This window comes from Cebus imitator, unplaced genomic scaffold (genome assembly GCF_001604975.1).
Source record: "Cebus imitator isolate Cc_AM_T3 unplaced genomic scaffold, Cebus_imitator-1.0 Scaffold11, whole genome shotgun sequence".
NCBI classification, from domain to species: Eukaryota; Metazoa; Chordata; class Mammalia; order Primates; family Cebidae; genus Cebus; species Cebus imitator.
In genome coordinates, this window is record NW_016107326.1 from 5,154,995 (window position 1) to 5,174,377 (window position 19,383).

At 34.7% G+C, this 19,383-nt stretch overlaps 1 protein-coding gene and 1 long non-coding RNA gene across 7 annotated transcripts in view; both read left to right on the plus strand.

The window, feature by feature from the left end:
• The window catches only part of ADK (adenosine kinase), a 578,382-nt gene that overhangs the window by 245,976 nt on the left and 313,023 nt on the right, over window positions 1–19,383 (plus strand). For all 6 annotated transcript variants that reach the window (XM_017548629.2, XM_017548620.2, XM_017548645.2 and 3 more), the window contains exons 5-6: window positions 4,278–4,450; window positions 9,317–9,425. In XM_017548629.2, the coding sequence (XP_017404118.1) occupies window positions 4,278–4,450; window positions 9,317–9,425 (282 nt within the window). The remainder of the gene's footprint in view (window positions 1–4,277; window positions 4,451–9,316; window positions 9,426–19,383) is intronic.
• LOC119466718 overlaps window positions 17,156–19,383 on the plus strand; it is a 13,862-nt gene continuing 11,634 nt past the window's right edge. The window contains exon 1 of the long non-coding RNA XR_005195183.1: window positions 17,156–17,204. This is a non-coding gene — a long non-coding RNA (uncharacterized LOC119466718). The remainder of the gene's footprint in view (window positions 17,205–19,383) is intronic.

Below are 19,383 nucleotides of genomic sequence, written 5' to 3' on the forward strand. Positions count from 1 at the left end.
TAAAAAAAAAAAACCTCAATTTTTCGGCTTGTTAAATTCTGGTTTTAGGTTGATTTTTGAGTGGAAATCACTGATCAAATTCAAAGTTCTCACATTTTTTTCAGTATCTGAATATCAGAAATAGAATATCAGGCAGTTTCCCATGTTGAAATATTCAATAGTAAAAAAGGCTAACAAAACTTCTGAATATTTCTGCTATTTATCAGTTTTTGCCTTGCACGTTCAAATAATGTTAATTTGTAATGGAAATGTTTTAATTCATTTAAATCTCGATTATGGAGTAGTTAGTAAATCACATTTAAGCCTGAGAGTGAGTTGATATAGCCCTTATTTCAGACTGTAGTTTGAATATATAGACTCTGATTATAACTAGGCTAAGTTACATAATAATGACTTGATTTTCACTGAAAAAAGTTTCCTGTTTTTTGAATGACAAATTATTTAAGTCGTCATAGTAAAAGTTGCTGTTGGCTCTGGGTTTTATTTTGCTACATATAGCAGACATGGTTGATCATTTAATTGTGCCTTGTAGATAAATAAAAGTAAATTGTAGAATAACACATAGAAATCCTCTGCTGTTAAATTTATACTATTTAGCTGGTGTTTTTGTCTCATCTTTTAATTTTGAAAAATGTCTAACTTTCAGAATAGTAAACTGAATTTCTCTATACCCTTCACATTGATCCACCATTTATTAACATTTTAACACGTGTGTTCCTTCTTTAGATAAATATATGTGCCTATATTTTCCTAAGGAACCATTCTGAAGTATTTATTCCTTATTCAAGAAATTAAGCGTTGATACTATTTTCCTACGTATGATCAAGATTCCAGATGTAGTGATTATTCTGATAGTGTCCTTAATAGCTGTTTAATTTTATTCTCGGTCCAGGATCCAATAAGAATCACACATTACATGTATAGTCCTATTTCTTTAATATACTTTCCTCCCACCTTTTTGATCAAGGCATTTCCTTCTTTTAAGAGTCCAATTCAGTTGCTTGTAAAATGTGCCACATCATAGACTTATTCGCATGATTTTAGGCAATAATATTACGTAAGCAACATTGTGTGTTTCCCCTTGCATCACATCATAAGGTTTATGGCTTTATTGATAATACTAATTGATAATGGTTAAGATAGCATCCCTCAGATTTCTTGCTTGGAACCTGCTTCTCTTGCCTCATTCTATGTTTGCATTTTCCTTATCCTATTCAGCAGACCTAGCATCAACTTGATATTCATTTACTCTATCCTACAATACACACAAAATAGCTTCACCAATAATATAACCAGCAATAAACCTACTAAATAAAGTTTATCTGTTGTTTTTGTTCCTTATACTATATCCCATGAAGATTGTATTGTCGTAAGAACATATAGAAAAATTATTTGCGTTATATTTTCTGTGTGCTTGTGTTATAATTTGATACCTTCCTTGATTTTTCATTTCTGTTATATTCAACTCAATAATTTGTTTTTCTTCTAATGGAATTTGAAATTCAAATTAAATTTTATTACTTGAAAATTCAAAATTTTAACATGTTTCAGAAGTCAAATTTGTATGTTATGCTGTATCACAGAACTCTTCTATTCCTATTCCTCTACTCCTTTCCCACTCACTCTCAGAGAAAAGCATTTTTCATTTCTCGTTTATTCTTTCTGTGTTTCTTTTTACAAAATTAGCAAACACAAAAATATATATATTATGTATGTATATAGTATAGTATCTATACTAAAAGAATATATATGGCTGGGTGCAGTGGCTTGCACTTGTACTCCCTGCTACCCAGAAGGCTGAGCTGGTTCTCTTCAACCCAGGAGTTTGAGGCAAGAATATATATATTCTTTTTTTTATGTAGTAATAACCATAACATTAACTTTACCATCTTATCCATTTTTAAATGTACCATTTAGTATATGCATGTTGTTACACAGCCAATCTCTAGAACTTTTTTCTTCTTGTGGTGTTGACACTCTCTATACCCAACTAAACTAATTCTTCGACTTCTCTCCCTCAAGTCCTTGATAACAAACTTTCTACTTTATGCTTCTATGATTTTGACTATTTCAGATACTTTCTATGAATGGAATCATATAATATGTGTCTTTTTGTGACAGATCTTATTTCACTTAGCAAGTGCTTGATATTCATCTATGTTGTAGCATGTGACAGGATTTCCTTCTTTTGTTTCTTTATCCTTTGTTGATAGACATCTTGGTTGCTTTAACCTCTTGGCTATTACGAATGCTGCAGTGAACATGGACATGCAAATATCTCTTTGAGATCCTGCTTTGAATTCTTTTGACTGTATACCCAGAAGTGAGGTTACTTGACTATATGTTAATTTAATTTCGGGACCTCCGTACTGTTTTTCATAGTGGCTGTACCATGTTACATTTCCACCAACACTGCACAAGAGTTCATTCACTTCTCCACATTTGCCAGCACTTCTTATTTTCTGTGTTTTCGATAGTGACCATCCTGATCATGTGAAGTCATATCTCATTGTGGTTTTGATTTTCATTTCCCTGATGATTAATGATGTTGAACATCTTTTCATGTGATTATTGGCCATTTACATATCATTTTTGGAGAAATGTCTATTCAAGTCCTTTGCCCATTTTAAGATCACATTATTTGTATTTTTATTGTTCATTTAGAAGTTGTTATGTATTCTAGATATTAACTTTTCATTGAATATATGGTTTGAAAATAAGTTGCCTTTTCACTCTGTTGATTGCCTCCTTTGCTGTGCAGAAGTAAAGTTTGATGTAGTCACATTTATCTATTTTTACTTTTGTTGCCTGTGCTCTTGTTGCCATGTTTGTGAAATCATTGCCAAATCCAATGTCCTGAAGCTGTGCCCCTATATTTGAAAATAATATGTATGTTATTAAGTTTTATTCTTTTTTAAACAAAGCCTTTGTACATTTGAGACTTGATTTTTTTTAAACTTAACAAAATATCCTGGAAATTACTTTATGTAGGTGGAGTGTTCCATATAGCTTTTCCTTGTTTTGTGTTGTTTTATTGGTGTTTTTGGATATTCCATTGTGTAGATATATCATAATCAACTGATGTTCTATGGATGGACTTCTGGTTTATTTCCAACATTTTGCCATTACAAATAACATCTCAATACTTATATTGTAAGTGTGCTGTTTTATATTGTGAATGAGTCTCTTCAGGATAAATCCCTAGAAGTGAGATTGCTGGTTATCAGGCTGTTATTATATCTCATTTCTACAGTTTTGTCTTTGTTACTTTTTTTTTCTCCTCATCTTTTTACCTCTTAAATATACAGGTATTTCTTTTATATTCCAAATGTTTGACAATAGATTTTATCAAAATCTATTTTGATGTCTTTTGATTTGTATGTAGATTATTTGTAGGTTATTTTGCTACCTCTAAGTGTTTGAAACTAAATAGATGTTAGCTTCGGAATCACTATAGAGTATTAAAACCCTCAGGAATTTGAGAAAATTATGAAAGGTAAAAAGTTCAAATCTGTGAAATGTATGCATCTTACAAGAAATCCATTGACGTTAAAATTTATAATAATTACTTCAAGAAAAAATGAGATATTTGTAATTAGAATTGTAACACTATCTCTGAATTTTTTAAATAATTTACTAGATACAAGCATGTTTTAGCTTAATTTAGTATGAATTACTACAATAAGTATGACAATCATAGTAACAGCCACAGCTAATATATGTTGTTTACTGTGTGCTGAGTACCATGTTCAACATTGCATGTACATTAATTTACATCATTTCAATTAATCCTCAGTGATCTCATGAGATGTATTTGTAATTATATATCCACTTTAAACATGAGTGAAATGAGAAATGTTAAGTGACATGCCCTAGCTCATGCAACTAGTAAGTGGCAGAAGCAAGATTTGAATCCAGACAGTCTTCAACCAAGATCAATTCTGCTCTTTTTGTGACAATGCTTGACTGCTTATATTGGAACCCACTATTATTTTCCTATGTCAAGCCCGCATTTTTCTTAAGGTCTGTATGATTTTAGCTGCTGATTCCTCAACTACTCTCTGTACTTTATTTCTCTCCTTAAAGCAGTATATTACATGGTTGTTATATCAAGTTTTTTTCTTTTATCATAAGTGGTAGTATAGAATTGATATTGCTTTCATAACAGCCACAGTTTCTCATAAAGCATTCCTTTCACATCACTATCCATGGCAGAATATTGAACAATGTGTACCATTTTTTTGACCCATTAAATTATTTATGTTCCTGTTTTACAGTGGATGATTCAACAGCCACACAAAGCAGCAACATTTTTTGGATGCATTGGGATAGATAAATTTGGGGAGATCCTGAAGAGAAAAGCTGCTGAAGCCAATGTGGATGCTCATTACTACGAGCAGAATGAGCAGCCAACAGGAACATGTGCTGCATGCATCACTGGTGGCAACAGGTCAGTGTAATTCCAAGGGAAACGCTATACTAATTGGCGATTTAAACATTGGTAAAATCTGAATTCCATTGTGAATTTGGAATTTTGACTTTATAATTCCTTTTAATGTTTGATAAATGTTTCTTCCTTATATGAGTTTTCCTTTGTTTTTTTTTTTTTTAATTTACGTTTGTTAAACATACAGTTCAATTCATGAGGCATAATGGAATAAAAGTTTGTGATTATTTAGTCCAGTCTTTACTTTTTATAATTAGAATCAGAAAAGGCAAGTATCTTGCTGAATGCCTTGTAGCTAGTTTGTTGCCAAACTTGAATTAGAAACAATGTTCTTTTCAGTATATCTTGAAGTTGGAATATTAAGAGAGAGAGAGAGAGAGAGAGAGAGAGAGAGAGAGAGTGTGTGTGTGTGTGTGTGTGTGTGTGTGTAAGTTATGTGTGTGGGCGTTGTTTTGTTTTTTTTTTTTTTGAGACAGAGTCTTGCTCTGTTGCACAGAGTCTCCCTCTGTCGCCCAGAGTCTCCCTCTGTCATCAGACTGGAGTGCAGTGGTGCCTTCTCAGCTCAATACAACCTCCACCTCCTGGGTTCAAGTTCTTCTGCCTCAGCCTCCTGAGTAGCTGGGACTACAGGTGTGTGCCACAATGCTCAGCTAATTTTTGTATTTTTAGTAGAGATGGAGGTTTCACCATGTTGTCCAGGATGGTCTCAATCTCGTGATCTGCCTGCCTCGGCCTCCCAAAGTGCTGGGATTACAGGTGTGAGCCACTACACCCAGCCATGTATTTTACGTACATAAAATACAACATTACATTCAGTTTCATATGACTTAGGTCATCTAAACCATTTCTGGCAAATAGTAATTTATTCGTATTAAATAAACTCAGTCATTGGTAATATACCACTAACGAAACAACCAAGTATATTTCCATATACCCTTACTTATTAGAAAATTAGTCTTTATATGAACTTGAAATATCTCTCTCAGGGCCCTACATGTATTGGTTGTTTGTTCTTTTGTACCCACATGGAGATCCTCCTTCAGTGTATTCATGCATTGCTAACATTATTACTATATCAGCACAGACTTTTTTTCCCTTTGCAAGGGAAAAAACAAATTATCTGCCCTAGCTATTATGTTGTTGGAATCATCAAAGATTACCTCTTTTTAGATAGTGGTTCACTAGAAATTTTGCATTACTTATAGTTAGAAATATTTAGTCTTTCCTCCTTCATTCCCTGTCTCTTTTCCCCATCTTGACCTTTCGTTCCTTTTTCCCCTTTTCATCCTCCTCTGCTTTCTTCCTCCTCTCCACCACCACCTTTTCCATTTCTTCTGTTTACTTGCTTTATTGTTCACTACTTGACCTCCAGCAGAGGTATATTAAGGAATGGACTATTCTGGATACCTGGGATCAATAAGCGTAGTATTTACTAAATAACTAAAATATAATATTAAAAAATTATTAGGGTATGAAAGCCATTTTTAGACCTTTGATTTTTTTAATGTACAGAATAATTTTATGATTTTAAAGTTTCAATAAATAAAACCACCCAGTGTTCAAACGTTGAAATATGGGATTGAGGGAGAAAAAAAAAACTAAAAAATGTTGAAACATACTTGTTTAAACCTTTGTCCTTAATTTTCTCAAGACCAGCTTTAATCTGCAGGTGGAAAGCTTTCCCATTAGTGAGAAGTAGGTCAAATTTTCTTCTGACAATCACTTAGGCTACAGTAAAATCACTAAATTGTTTTGGTATGCTAAATGGCTGTCTTAAAGAACAGTTATGGCAGGCCGGGCGCGGTGGCTCAAGCCTGTAATCCCAGCACTTTGGGAGGCCGAGGCAGGTGGATCACGAGGTCAAGAGATCGAGACCATCCTGGTCAACAAGGTGAAACCTCATCTCTACTAAAAATACAAAAATTAGCTGGGCATGATGGTGCATGCCTGTAATCCCAGCTACTTGGGAGGCTGAGGCCGAAGAATTGCTTGAACCCAGGAGGCGGAGGTTGCGGTGAGCCAAGATCATGCCATTGCACTCCAGCCTGGGCAACAACAGCAAAACTCCGTCTCAAAAAAAAAAAAAAAAGAACAGTTATGGCTAGGTGTGGTGGCTCATCCCTGTAATCCCAGAACTTTGGGAGGCCGAGTTGGGTGGATCACCTGAGGGTCAGGAGTTTGAGAACAGCCTGGCCAACATGGCAAAACCCTGTCTCTACTAAAAGTACAAATTTAGCCAGGCATGTATCTGTAATCCCAGATACTCTGGAGGCTAAGGCAGGAGAATTGCTTGAACCCAGGAGGCGAGGGTGCAGTGAGCCGAGATCACGCCACTGCACTCCAACCTGGGCAACAGAGCAAGATTCTGTCTCAAAAAAATTTTAAAAAGTTATGATAATATTAGATCTTCTAGATGTCAAAGACTTTTATACTAATTTTATGGTTATAGTGATTATATTGTTTAGATGATATGGGAATCAAATATTGAGGAGAAATCTTCAGTACCTAAATCATTATCTAAGTTCTAGAACCTAATAGAGTTGGATCAGTTGTTTTGGATAGGACTGGTAACCTTTGCTGCCACTAGCAAAAACTCAGATATTGGCTGGCCATGGTGGTCACACCTCATAATCCCAACCCTTTAGGAGACCAAAGTAGGCTGATCGCTTGAGCTCAAGAGTTTAAGACCAACCCAGGCAACATGGTGAAACTCCGTCTCTACAAAAAATACAAAAATTAGCTGGGGATGCTGGTGTGCACCTGTGGTCCCAGCTGCTTGGGAGGCTGAGGTGGAAGGATTGCTTGAGCCCAGGTCAAGGCTGCAGTGAGCTGGGGTCGTACCACCCACTGCACTCCAGTCTGGGCAACAGAGTAAGCCCCTGTCTCTAAAACAAAAAACAAAAAATTTCAGAAATAAAAGTGTTTGGGTAATACAGTATCTTTCTTGATCCAGGTTCTTCCTCTTCAAAGTCAGAATCAAATACATTGGGATAAAAGAATACTTATATTTTTCTGGTTGGGCGTAGTGGTTCATGCCTGTAATTCCAGCACTTTAGGAAGCCGAAGTGGATGGATCATTTGAAGCCAGGAGTTCAAGACCAGCCTGGTCAACATGGGGAACCCCCACCTCTACTATGAATACAAAAAAACAAATTAGCCTGGCGTTGTGGTGAGCACGTGTAATCCCAGCAACTTGGGATGCTGAGACAAGAGAATTGCTTGAACCTGGGAGGTAGAGGCTGAAGTGAGTTGAGACCGAGCCATTGCTCTCTAGCCTGGGCAACAAAAATGAAACTGTCTCAAAAAAGAAAAAAGAATACTTATATTTTTCTTTTGGAGAAACTGTGTAGTTTCCCATCAAAAAGTAGTTTCATTATCAAAATAGAGTTTGGTATCTGGTACCAGAAGTGTTTGCTTTTATTTAGCAGCCATTTTGTCATAATTTTCCTAAAGCCATAATTACTAAAATATTTTTATAAATTAGGTCTAAATTTTCTTAAGTTTGTAACATAGTTATTTTGCACATGAATATGTTGATGTATATTACTCTTTCTTTCCTTCATTTACTTGAGCATAAACAGATGTATCCTTCAGTAGTAAATTGGCAGATAGATGAGTGGAAATACGTTTTGGAAGAGAATCGAGTTTTTTTTTTTTTTTTTTTTTCATAAGCAAACAACAATGAATAAAACAATGTTATCTGAGGACCTGTTGTACTGCAAAAGATGGGATAGAATTGGGTTTTTAACAGTGTAATCGAACATATTACTGAAGTCTCAAATGATATTTTTTTTTGTAAGCTGTAACTGTTACCATTTAATTAGAAAAAGAAAAATTGGCAAGTAATTTTGTAAATTCTGGAGCAGTATGAGGAAGTAAAGTATTTTTATTAATTTATTTATAATGTAAATAATTATCGTATTTCTTTTTAATTAAACAACCTAAACTTGTAGCAGGATTTTATTTTTTATTCATTTTTTCTGGAGATGGGGTTGCCTTGTTACCTAGAGTGGAATGCAGTGTCATGATTGCAGCCTGAAATTCCTGTGCTCAAACAATCTTCCCACCACAGCCTCCTGAAATCCCTAGGACTATAAGTGTGCACCACTACCCCCAGCTAATTTTTAAATTTTTTTGTAGAGATGGGTCCTGACTGTGTTATCCAGGCTGACCCCAAACTCCTGGCATCAAGCAATCCTCCCACCTCGGCCTCTCTAAGAGCTGAGATTTCAGCTTTGAGCCACTGCACCCAACTCGTAGCAAGATTTTAAATGCAACATCCTGCTTAGATATTCCAGTTCTAAAACTGGACCAGTCAGGGGACTTTTCAACTATAGAAAACAATTCTAATTGATTTCAGTCCTTAAAATGTAATGGTTTACAAATTAATTCCTCTTAGTTAATATGGTCTACATTTATAAGTATCTTTGTGAAATTAATTCTATACTTGGCTTGTAAAGCCTTAAATAGACAGCTGTAGTATGTTGATATTTATTTTTATATTTTTCTACTATAAAAATGTTTTTAGTTGCATAGATTTATATAATGAGTTAGTAGCTTTATTTCTTAACTACATTTTGAACTATTAAAGTGTAAAAAGTAGATCCTATTTTACTATCAAAAGGCAACTTTATGCCAGTTTCTCAAAATACCAGGTGTTGTTTAGAACAAAAATTAACATAGATGCCTCAGAAAGTTCTCAAAACAAATTAATATTTATATTTATTTAAAAATCAATAACATTAGTTTTGAAGAATTAATTAAAATGTTGTGAATTTTAAAATTTGCAAAAAAATATTGGTAATTATCTATAGAAATATATGCCAATTTTGGCTATAATATTATTTGCTTTTTCTTTGATTGTTTTAGGTCCCTCGTAGCTAATCTTGCTGCTGCCAATTGTTATAAAAAGGAAAAACATCTTGATCTGGAGAAAAACTGGATGTTGGTAGAAAAAGCAAGAGTTTGTTATATAGCTGTAAGTACTTGGCTAATTCAAATTTCTGGTACATATTTACATGACGGATTATAGTTGTTGGCTAATATATATTTTTAAATAATCATCTTTTTTTTACCCTGCAAATTATTTACCTATCTCAAAGCACATGTTAGATTCACTATTGTGAATATAGAAGAGAAATAATTATCATTCAGTGGGTAATATAATTTGTATTATTTATCTTCATGTCTGTCTATTTTGGATATATTATGCATAGATGCTTCCCAACCAAGTAATAAATTCTGTATTAAATTAGTTTCCGAATATATTTTAAAGTAATTCTACAATTCTACAAATTTACATCTTATATTTGTAGGCAACTTGCATTGTGCAGTAAAATATTAGTAGTATAAATATTCACTGCAAACAGTTTGAGCTGATTTGCCTAAAAAACTTAATTGCTATTTATTCCATAGTAATTACCATGACACCTCTTAATTTAATATTTCAAAAACATTGATTGTGACAAATCTTTTAAATCTGGGAATAAGGGTAGTGTGTAATTTGAATTATTCAATCTTCTGACATAAAAATAATTGGTTAAGAATTTATTTCTAAAATAGGACTATACTAAAAATTATTCTGAATTAATCACCCCATGATTACCTTGTTTTTGTTTAATATGTGTTAAGTGTGGCTGCTTACAAATAAGTAGATAACCTGTGAAAAATTAAAAGCATCTCCTATGCATGTAATATGTGGTTTTGGTATAACAGCTGCTGCCATTTCACTACCTGAGCTGTGTGAAACAGCTGGTAAGATGGGTAAAAAATTGATTATCCAGAAGGAACATGTTTATTGAAAATATAATTATTTCTTTCAGTTTAATGTTAATGTCTCCTGCAGCATGTTTATGTGCACTGCTCAGGCTTTACAACATTGTTATTGATTCTTCTGGATACCTTTATAACTGTCAAATAAACGCTTACATTGAGAAGATTATATAATGGAGAGTCATGCTATCTTTTCTGCCAGTATGTGAGAAAAACATTTCAAGAATTACATATTTTTCCCCCTTTCTTATTGCCTTTTCATTTTGTTTCTCAAAATGGGCTTATTTTTGTCCCATTTTTCAAATTTTGGTAACGTATTTTTTGTAGTCTGATACTTCAGGGGAGATTTATGTACTATTTCAAACCATCTTACACTTGACAGTCTAATTTTCAAAAAGCACAAGTTTAGAATTTGGCATATGTATATTCATTGACTGAGAAATAAGACAGTGTATTCTGATGAAAAAGTGTATTTAACTTGACAATTATAGTCTTCTGTGTTTCAATATATAGTCATTCAATCCTGAACTGTGAGCCAACTTGCAAACAATTCATAGTTGTAATGATTATACAGTGTAACATGTCTAGCCAACTTTGGGTAAATGGAACTTTTATGAAAGTATAGATTCAACTTGCAGACAACTCATAGTTTTAGCATTTATGCATTATATTGCATGTAGCCAAATTTGAGTGAAGTTTTATAGTTGTATTAAATATTTATACTAACGTACAATTATGTAAGGCATAAGGTGATCAGTTTTGGTTAAATTAATAAGGCAAATGGGATTATTTTTGATATTTGGGTGGTATATTCAGCCAAAAGAAATCACAAAATGGATTTCAGTTGATATCTCTGATACAGATGTTAGCTCGTAGCTTCTTTTTCAGCAATTTTTAAAAAGAATGATCTTTTACATTACCAGGTAAATCTATACTCTTCTCGTAGCTTGGCTTATTCCAAAATACTTCTGAAAATATTAGACTCATTGGATACCTGGGATGCTGTATATTTTTGATGAATATTCAACAAATATTTACTTAATAAGAATATAATTCTTATTCATTGAAATCTGTGAACTTCCTTTTGAAATATAATGTTATTTCCACAAAGACACTGCAGGTTTTACAAATCTGTAATTGTGTTTGATTTCAGAGCATTCAGAAATGAGATGTAGTCTAGTCTAGTTTTTGCTTAGCATATGCTCAAACCACAAATTAACTTTGAGGTTCTGCGAGGTCAGCAGTCTCCTTACCTTATCATCATAAACTAATGAGGTTTAAGAAGTTAAACTTCTGGGGGCTCTTTAATTGTAAAATGTTTTTGATCTAAGGAAGCAACTCGGTTTATCTATCCAACAAATTTCCATAATTAAAACATCTGTCTGCATCACATAAGCTAAACTAGATCTACATACTCAGCTCTGCTTCTTCACATTATTCTCTAAACTAGCATTATTTCATGAACATTAAGAAAATTCCAAACCTTCTTTATTTTCTTCACCACATAATTCATTAAGTTCATACTGGAAACCTTCCTGATTAAAAAGCTGAAAATGAATATGGATACACCAGTATCTTCTCTTGGTTTAAATAAAGTGTCGAGATCTTTTAAATTTTATTTTTTTAATCTTTCATAACAAATGTCTCATTTTATGCCACATAACGTCAGTTTTTCCATGTTTAAGCCAACTTCTCAGATTCTTAGCAGGTAATTAGGCACTGCTAGTTATGGTGACTAGCTAATTATGTTTTTGAAAACTTAAGTCTCAGTTTCTCTTCACCTTAGAATCAGGTTGTGATATATCTGTTTTTTCTCACTTGAGAAATAATATTTCTTGGCCAGGCATGGTGGTTTGTGCCTGTAGTCCGAGTGCTTTGGGAGGCCAAAGCTAGTGGATTGCTTTTGGCCAGGAGATGGAGTACAGCTTGGGCAACATAGTGAGACTCCATCTGTGCCCAAAAAAAATTTTTTTTTAAATTAGGTATGTATAGTGGCACTCACCTGTAGATCTAGCTACTTGGGAGGCTGAGGCAGGAGGATTACTTGAGCCCAGGAGTTAGAAATTACATGGAGCTATAATTGTGCCACTGTACTCCAGCCTAGGTGACAGAGCAAGATCCTGTCTCTAAAAAAAAAAAAAAAAGAAAAGGAAAAAGAATATTTAATATTTCTTAAATTATACCTGTAAGACTGTGATATTCAGGAAAGGCTTATGAAAAAGAATAGTAAATTGAAGCCATTAATTTTTCTACACTATGTATTTCTTTCTTATATATTCTTAATTTTTATTGTTACTTTTGATTTTTTTTGTAGGTAAGGTCTTGCTCTTTCCTGCTTATATATTCTTAATTTTTATTTTTAAAATTATATTTCCTTCTTAATATATTCTTAATTTTTATTTTTACATTTGATTTTTTTGTAGGTAAGGTCTTCCTCTATTTCCCAGGCTGGGATGTGGTAGTATGATCACATGTCACTGCAGCCTTGAAATTCTGGGCTCAGGTGGTCCTCCTACCTCACCCTCCTGAGTAGCTTGGGCTACAGGTGTGAGCCACTGCATCTGCTCTGTATTTCCTTTTTAAGGTATATTAATCTGCTATGAAAAATGTAAAAAAATTGAAATGTGACAATGATAGCATAAAGGCTAGGTGAAAATTAGCACTCTGTTTCATCTTGAATTTTGGTAGTTACATTTTTACTTTTTTTTTTTTGAAATAGTTTCATTGTTTAAACATTTTCATTTTGTTCTGTAGCTATCACTCTTGTAGTCTTAATTCTATATTTAAATGAGTTAAATGCTTATCATCAATTGCTTTATCACAGTTTTCCCATTCCTTTATTGTTAATTTTGATTATCCCTTGATTGGCTGCATTTTATCATTAAGCTGTTTTTTTTTTATAGGAAGGACTTAAAATGCCTCCTTTCTTGAGCTTTTATTTACCTCCTATTGCTTTTACATAAATGACAACTCATTTGGTGTAATATTTTTCAAAACAAAATTGATTGATTGATTTCAAAACAAAATTGGTTGATTTTTATTTGGTCTTCATTATTTCCTTTTTTTCCTTCTTTGGGGTTCATTTGTTGTTGTTACTCTCCTTATTCTGCCTCCCACTACCTCTCCTTATTCTTTTAGTTTTTTTCTTAAGGGAGAAGAGTAATTCATTGATTCATCACTTTTTTTTCTACTAAAGATGTGTTCTTAGTGTATACATTTCTAAGGATTAATCTGGCTGCATCACATGTATCTTGATATGTCATGTTGTCATTTTCATTCACTTTGAAGTACTTTCTAGTTTCTCTTTTAACTACTTCTTTGGATCATGGGATACTTAGATGTCTGTTATTTAATATCTAGATATGAGGACTTTCCAGAGATCTTTCTCTCATAATTATGAATTGGTGTATTTATCTCTCATATTCTATTAGTTTTCACTTATGTTGAAAATCTGTTGTCATGTGCATAGGTTGCAAGGTTCATTATTTGGCCTGTTTTTCATTATGAAATATGTATCTCTGCTAATATACTTTACTCTGAAATTTACTGTCTGATATTAATATAGTCAATCGAACTTTCTTTTGATTATTGATATCATATTATATCTTTTTCCTCTCTTTCACTTCTAACCTATTTATGTCTTTATTTTTTAAAGTGCATTTCTTATAGACAACATAGTTGAGTCTTATTTTTTGTCCAATCTGACAGTGCCTCCCTTTTAATTGGAATGTTTATACCATTCCAATTATCAATATAGTTAGGTTTGATTTTATAATCTTGGTATTTGTTTTCTATTTGTCTCATGTGTTCTTCATTCTCTTTTCTCTTTCCTGCTCTCTTTTGGGTTAATCTTGTGTTTTTATCTTCTTCGCTGGCTTAATCTCTGTCTTTTGGTCTTACTTTAATGGTTGCATTAGGATTTATAGTGCACATCTTTCATCACGGTTTGCTTTCACATATATTATTAAAGAACCTTATAGTGATATACTTCCATTTGCCTCTCCTAACCTTTATGCTATAACTGTAACATTTTAATTTTTCTTTTTTTTTTTTTTTGAGATCGAGTCTCGCCCTGTCACCCAGGCTGGAATGCAGTGGTGCAGTCTCTGCACACTGCAACCTGCGCCCCATGGGTACAAGTGATTCTTGTGCCTCAGCCTCCCAAGGAGCTGGGACTACACAGGCACATGCCACCATACCCTGCTAATTGTGTGTGTGTGTGTGTGTGTGTGTGTGTGTGTGGTGTTTTGTTTTGTTTTGTTTGTTTTTAGTAGAGATGGGTTTCTCTATGTTGGCCAGGCTGATCTCAAACTCCTGGCCTCAAGTAATCCACCTGCCTTGGCCTCCCAAAGTGCTAGGATTAGAGGCATGAGCTATTGTGCCCGGCCTTAATTTTTTTTTTTCAACTTTTTTTTTGCTTTGAGACAGCATCTCACTCTGTGGCCTAGGCTGGAGTGCAGTGGCACAGCCACGGTTCACTGCAGCCTCAACCACATGGGATCAAGTGATACTCCCACCTCAGCCTCCTGAGATGCTGGGACTTTTTTTTTTTAATTTTTTTGTAAATGAGCTTTGTTAATATATAATTCTCACAACTTACAACACATTTTACTTCTACATATATATTATAAACATCATAACATTGCTACTAGTTTTGTTTAAATTGTCATGTATCTTTTTTTTAAGACTTAATAAGAAAATAAAGCATATTTTTACTCATGTGATTACCGTTTGTAGTTATCTTCATTCCTTTTTGTTAGAATCAAATTTCCATCTGGTATCATTTTCCTTCTGCCTAAAGGGCATTCTTTAATATCTCTCGTATTTGGATCTGTTGGTAATAAATTCTTTCAGCTTTTGTATGTTTGAAAACATCTTTATTTCACCCTCATTTTTGAAAGACATTTGTGCCAGATATATAGTTCTAGTTTGACAGTTTTTCAGTACATGAAAAATGTTACCCCATTGCCTTCTTACTTGCATGGTTCTTGATTAGAAATCTGACGTTCTTTTGTTCTTCAATATTTCATGTCCCCTACCACCTATATTTTGCTGCTTTTCAGATTTTCTGTATGAGGCCAGGTGCAGTGGCTCACACCTGTAATCCCAGTGCTTTGGGCAGTCAAGATGGGAGGATGGCTTTTGAGGCCTGGAGATCAAGATTAGCTGAGGCAACATAGTGAAACCCTGTTCCTACAAAAAATACACAGAAAATTACTGGTTTTGATCAGCTTGGTTATGATAGGCCTTAGTGTATTCTTCTTCATGTTTCTTGTGCTTGGGTTTTGTTTAACTTAGAGCTATGGATTTTTAGTTTTTATTATGTTTGGAATATTTTCAGCCATTATGTATCTTCAACTTAGTTTTCTGACCCTTTCAGGCCACTTGAAGTTGTCTCCTAGCTCACTGATACTCTTTTTTTTATTTCGTCTTTTTCTCTGTGTTTTATTTTGGTTACTTCCTTTCCTGTGCCTTTTAGTTCACTAATATTTTCTTCTGTAATACCTGAACTGTCATTAATCTTATCAAATAAATAAAACTAAATATTCCCTTCTACTGGGGCAAGACTTTTGTTATTACTCCATGGCATAGAGTACTAAGGGGTCTCCAGTCCCTGTTACTGCAACAGGAACTGTCCTCAGTTCCTGTTAGGAACCAGGCCACACAGCAGGAGGTGAGTGGCCGGACAGCAAGCATGACCACCTGAGCTCCACCTCCTGTCAGATCAGCAATGGATTCTCATAAGAGTGCAAAGCCTATTTTGAACTGCACAAGTGAGGGATCTAGGTTGCATGCTTCTTATGAGAATCTAATGCCCAATGATCTGAGGTGCAACAGTTTCAACATGACACCATACCCCTTACCCCTGTCCGTGGAAAAATTGTCGCCCACAAAACCGGCCTCTGTTGCCAAAAGCATTGGAGACTTTGATGAGTTTTTCTGCTCTAGGTCTTGACAACAAATGTATGTGTATCTCAGGTACTGTTCCCTCTATTTTTTTTTTTTTCTCTCTAATACTTTTGGATGTTTCTTTCCCAGGTGTTGACCTGGTAAATCTTTAAGAAAAGACCCTCTGGAGATTTCCATGTTTCTTTGTAAGTCTGTCTTTCTGTTCTCTGATATTGTGGCCCTTCAACTCTAACTGCTCTGAAACTCTCAGACTCTCAGTTCTGTTTCTTCAACTCACTGGAATCTACTACAGTTCTCCTCCTTATACCATATTCTGGAAACTCTTGAAATAAACTGCTGTAGTCATATGGCTCACCTCCATTGTTTCCCATCTCTCAGAGATCAGTATTTTTTCTTCTTGATGTCCAGTGAATTAAAAAACATTGTTTCTTCCATTGTGTTCTAGTTTTGCTGTTGTTTCATGATAGGGAATAAATCTGTTTTCTGTTCCTCTACTGTCTTCTGCTTTGCATTGTTTTTGAAAGAAAGCCTGCTGCTATTCTTATCGCTGTTCCGTCTTACCTAATATGTCTTTTAACCTCCTCTAACTGCTTTTAAGATTTTCTGTTTATCACTGGTTTTAAGCAATTTTATTATGATGTACATTGGCATAGTTTTATATTTTGTGTGCTTGGGGTTTGTAATAATTTCATTCACTTTGAAATTATTTTATAATAATTTTTCTCTTTCCACCTCTATCTACCTTTGGGACTCCAATTAAAAATAATAATGCTATTATTAAGTCACTTGTATTTGACCCATGTCTTAGTGATTCTGTTTTCAGTATTTTTGTTTTTCTGTTTGTTCTCCATTTTGAATAATTATTCTCTCCCCCCTTTTTTTTCCCCTCCCTCCCATCCTTTCTGCCCTTGCTTTCTGTCCTTCCTTTCTTTCCTTCCTTTCTTGTTCTCATTCTGTCACCCAAACTGGAGTACAGTGGTGTAACATTGGCACACTGCAACCCCCACCCCCAGCATCCCAAGTAGCTGGAACTATAGGAGTGCACCACCATGCCTGGCTAATTTTTGTATTTTTTGTAGACGCAGGGTTTTGCTATGTAGCTCAGGCTGTCTCAAAGTCTTGAGCTCAAGCAATCTCCCTCCTTTGGCCTCCCAAAGTGCTGGGATTATAGGCATGAGCCACCACATCCGACCTTGAATAATTTCTCTTACTATGAAGTTTACTAATTATTTCTTCTACAATGTTTAATCTGCCATTAATCTTATCCAGTTGACTTTTTATCTCTGACATTATAGTTTTAATCTCTTGAACTTTGATTTGGATCTCTCTTACTCATACCATGTCTCTACATAGTATGCTTATGTTGTCCTGTGCTTATGGAATGTTGTTATAACAATTGTTTTAATGTCCATGTCTATTAATTCTATCACTTTTTTTTCTAATTATTACCTGGGTTTTGGTTGTTTCCTCATACATATGTGTTGAAGACTCTGGAGGAATCCCTTGCATATCTTGAGTTCTCACTTTCCACCTCTTTCTTCTCCAAGCAGCTCTCTCCTCTCCAGTACTGTGCCCTGACATGTGGTAGCCAGCTTTGCCTTCCTGAATGGAAACTACTTGACTCTATTTAGGTTCTTCCTTACTGCTCTACAGCCTGGGAACTCTATTCAAGGTATAAGTTTGAGTAATTGTAGCACTTACCTTATTGTGCCCCTTCTTTGATTATTATCCAATGCCTGGAAATTGTGTTTTCATATATTTTGTTCATTGTTAGCTGTTTAAGATGGGAGTATAAATCTACTCCCTGATCCTTCATGCTGGTTGGAAGTATAAATCTCTAGGTTGATTTTGGCTTTTCCCTTTTTCAGGTAACTTGCTTTTTTCACCCCTCGAAAGTTACCTAATTTTTAAATTTGAGTTTGAATATTTTTCTGTTTTTTGTTTTTGTTTTTTTCCCTTGAGACAGAGTCTCTGTCTGTCGCTCAGGCTGGAGTTCAATGACACAATCTCAGTTCACCGCAACCTTCACCTCTGGGTTTGAGCAATTCTGCGTCAGCCTACCCAGTAGCTGGGATTACAGGGACCCACCACCACACCTGGCTGAGTTTTGTGGGTTTTTTTTAAGTAGAGATGGGGTTTTACCATGTTGGCCAAACTGGTCTCGAACTCCTGACCTCAAGTGATTCACTCACCTCGGCTTCCCAAAGTGCTGGGATTACAGGCATGAACCACCACACCGAGTCTGGATTTTAATTTAATAATAGACATGATTTATCTCTATGTGAATTCTATATTGAGTTTTCTTGGAACATTGTATTACTTTTAAACTGTAGATTTCGCTCCCAGTTAACTTTCTTGTCCCCAAGTATTGTTTCTCCTTTACTTGACCTATTAGGAGTATCAGAAAATGACCATAACCATCAATAAATGAGTTATGGGGAATATTTGAGTAGAAGCAGAAATCCCTAGTTGTGGGAATGTACAGTGGACCCTTGAACAATATGGGGGTTATGGGCACTGACTCCTTCAAAAATCCACGTACGTCTTTTACCTCCCCAAAAACTTAACTACTAATGGCAGTTAATCAAAAACTAGTAAATAGTTGATTAACATGTATTTTGTGTATGTATTATATCCTATATTCTTACAATAAATTAAGCTAGAGAAAAGATGCTATGATATCATATGGAAGAGAAAATATATTTATTACGTGGAAATGGATCATCATAAAGTTCTTTATCTTAGTCATCTTCATGTTGAGTGGGCTGAGGAATGGAAGAAGAGGAGGTGGGGTTGGTCTTCATGTCTCAGAGGTTTGGAGAGGCAGAAGAAAATCTACGTATACATTGACCCACACAGTTCAAATCCATGTTGTTATAGTATCAATTATAATCTTAAATTCATCTTCAGGTTAATTTAATGTCAAAAACACCCTCAGATATTATTCTAGAGTCTATAAAATTTTCTTAAAAATAATTGTGAGGCCGGGCATGGTGGCTCCTGTCTATAATCCCAGCACTTTGGGAGACCAAGGCAGGAGAATCACCTGAGGTCGGGAGTTTGAGACCAGCCTGACCAACATGGAGAAACCCTGTTTCTACTAAAAATACAAAAAATTAGCCGGGCATGGTGGCGCATGACTGTAATCTCAGCTATTTGGGAGGCTGAGTCAGGAGAATCACTTGAACCTGGAGGCGGAGGTTGCAGTAGGCTGAGATCATGCCATTGTACTCCAGCCTGGGCAATAAGAGTAA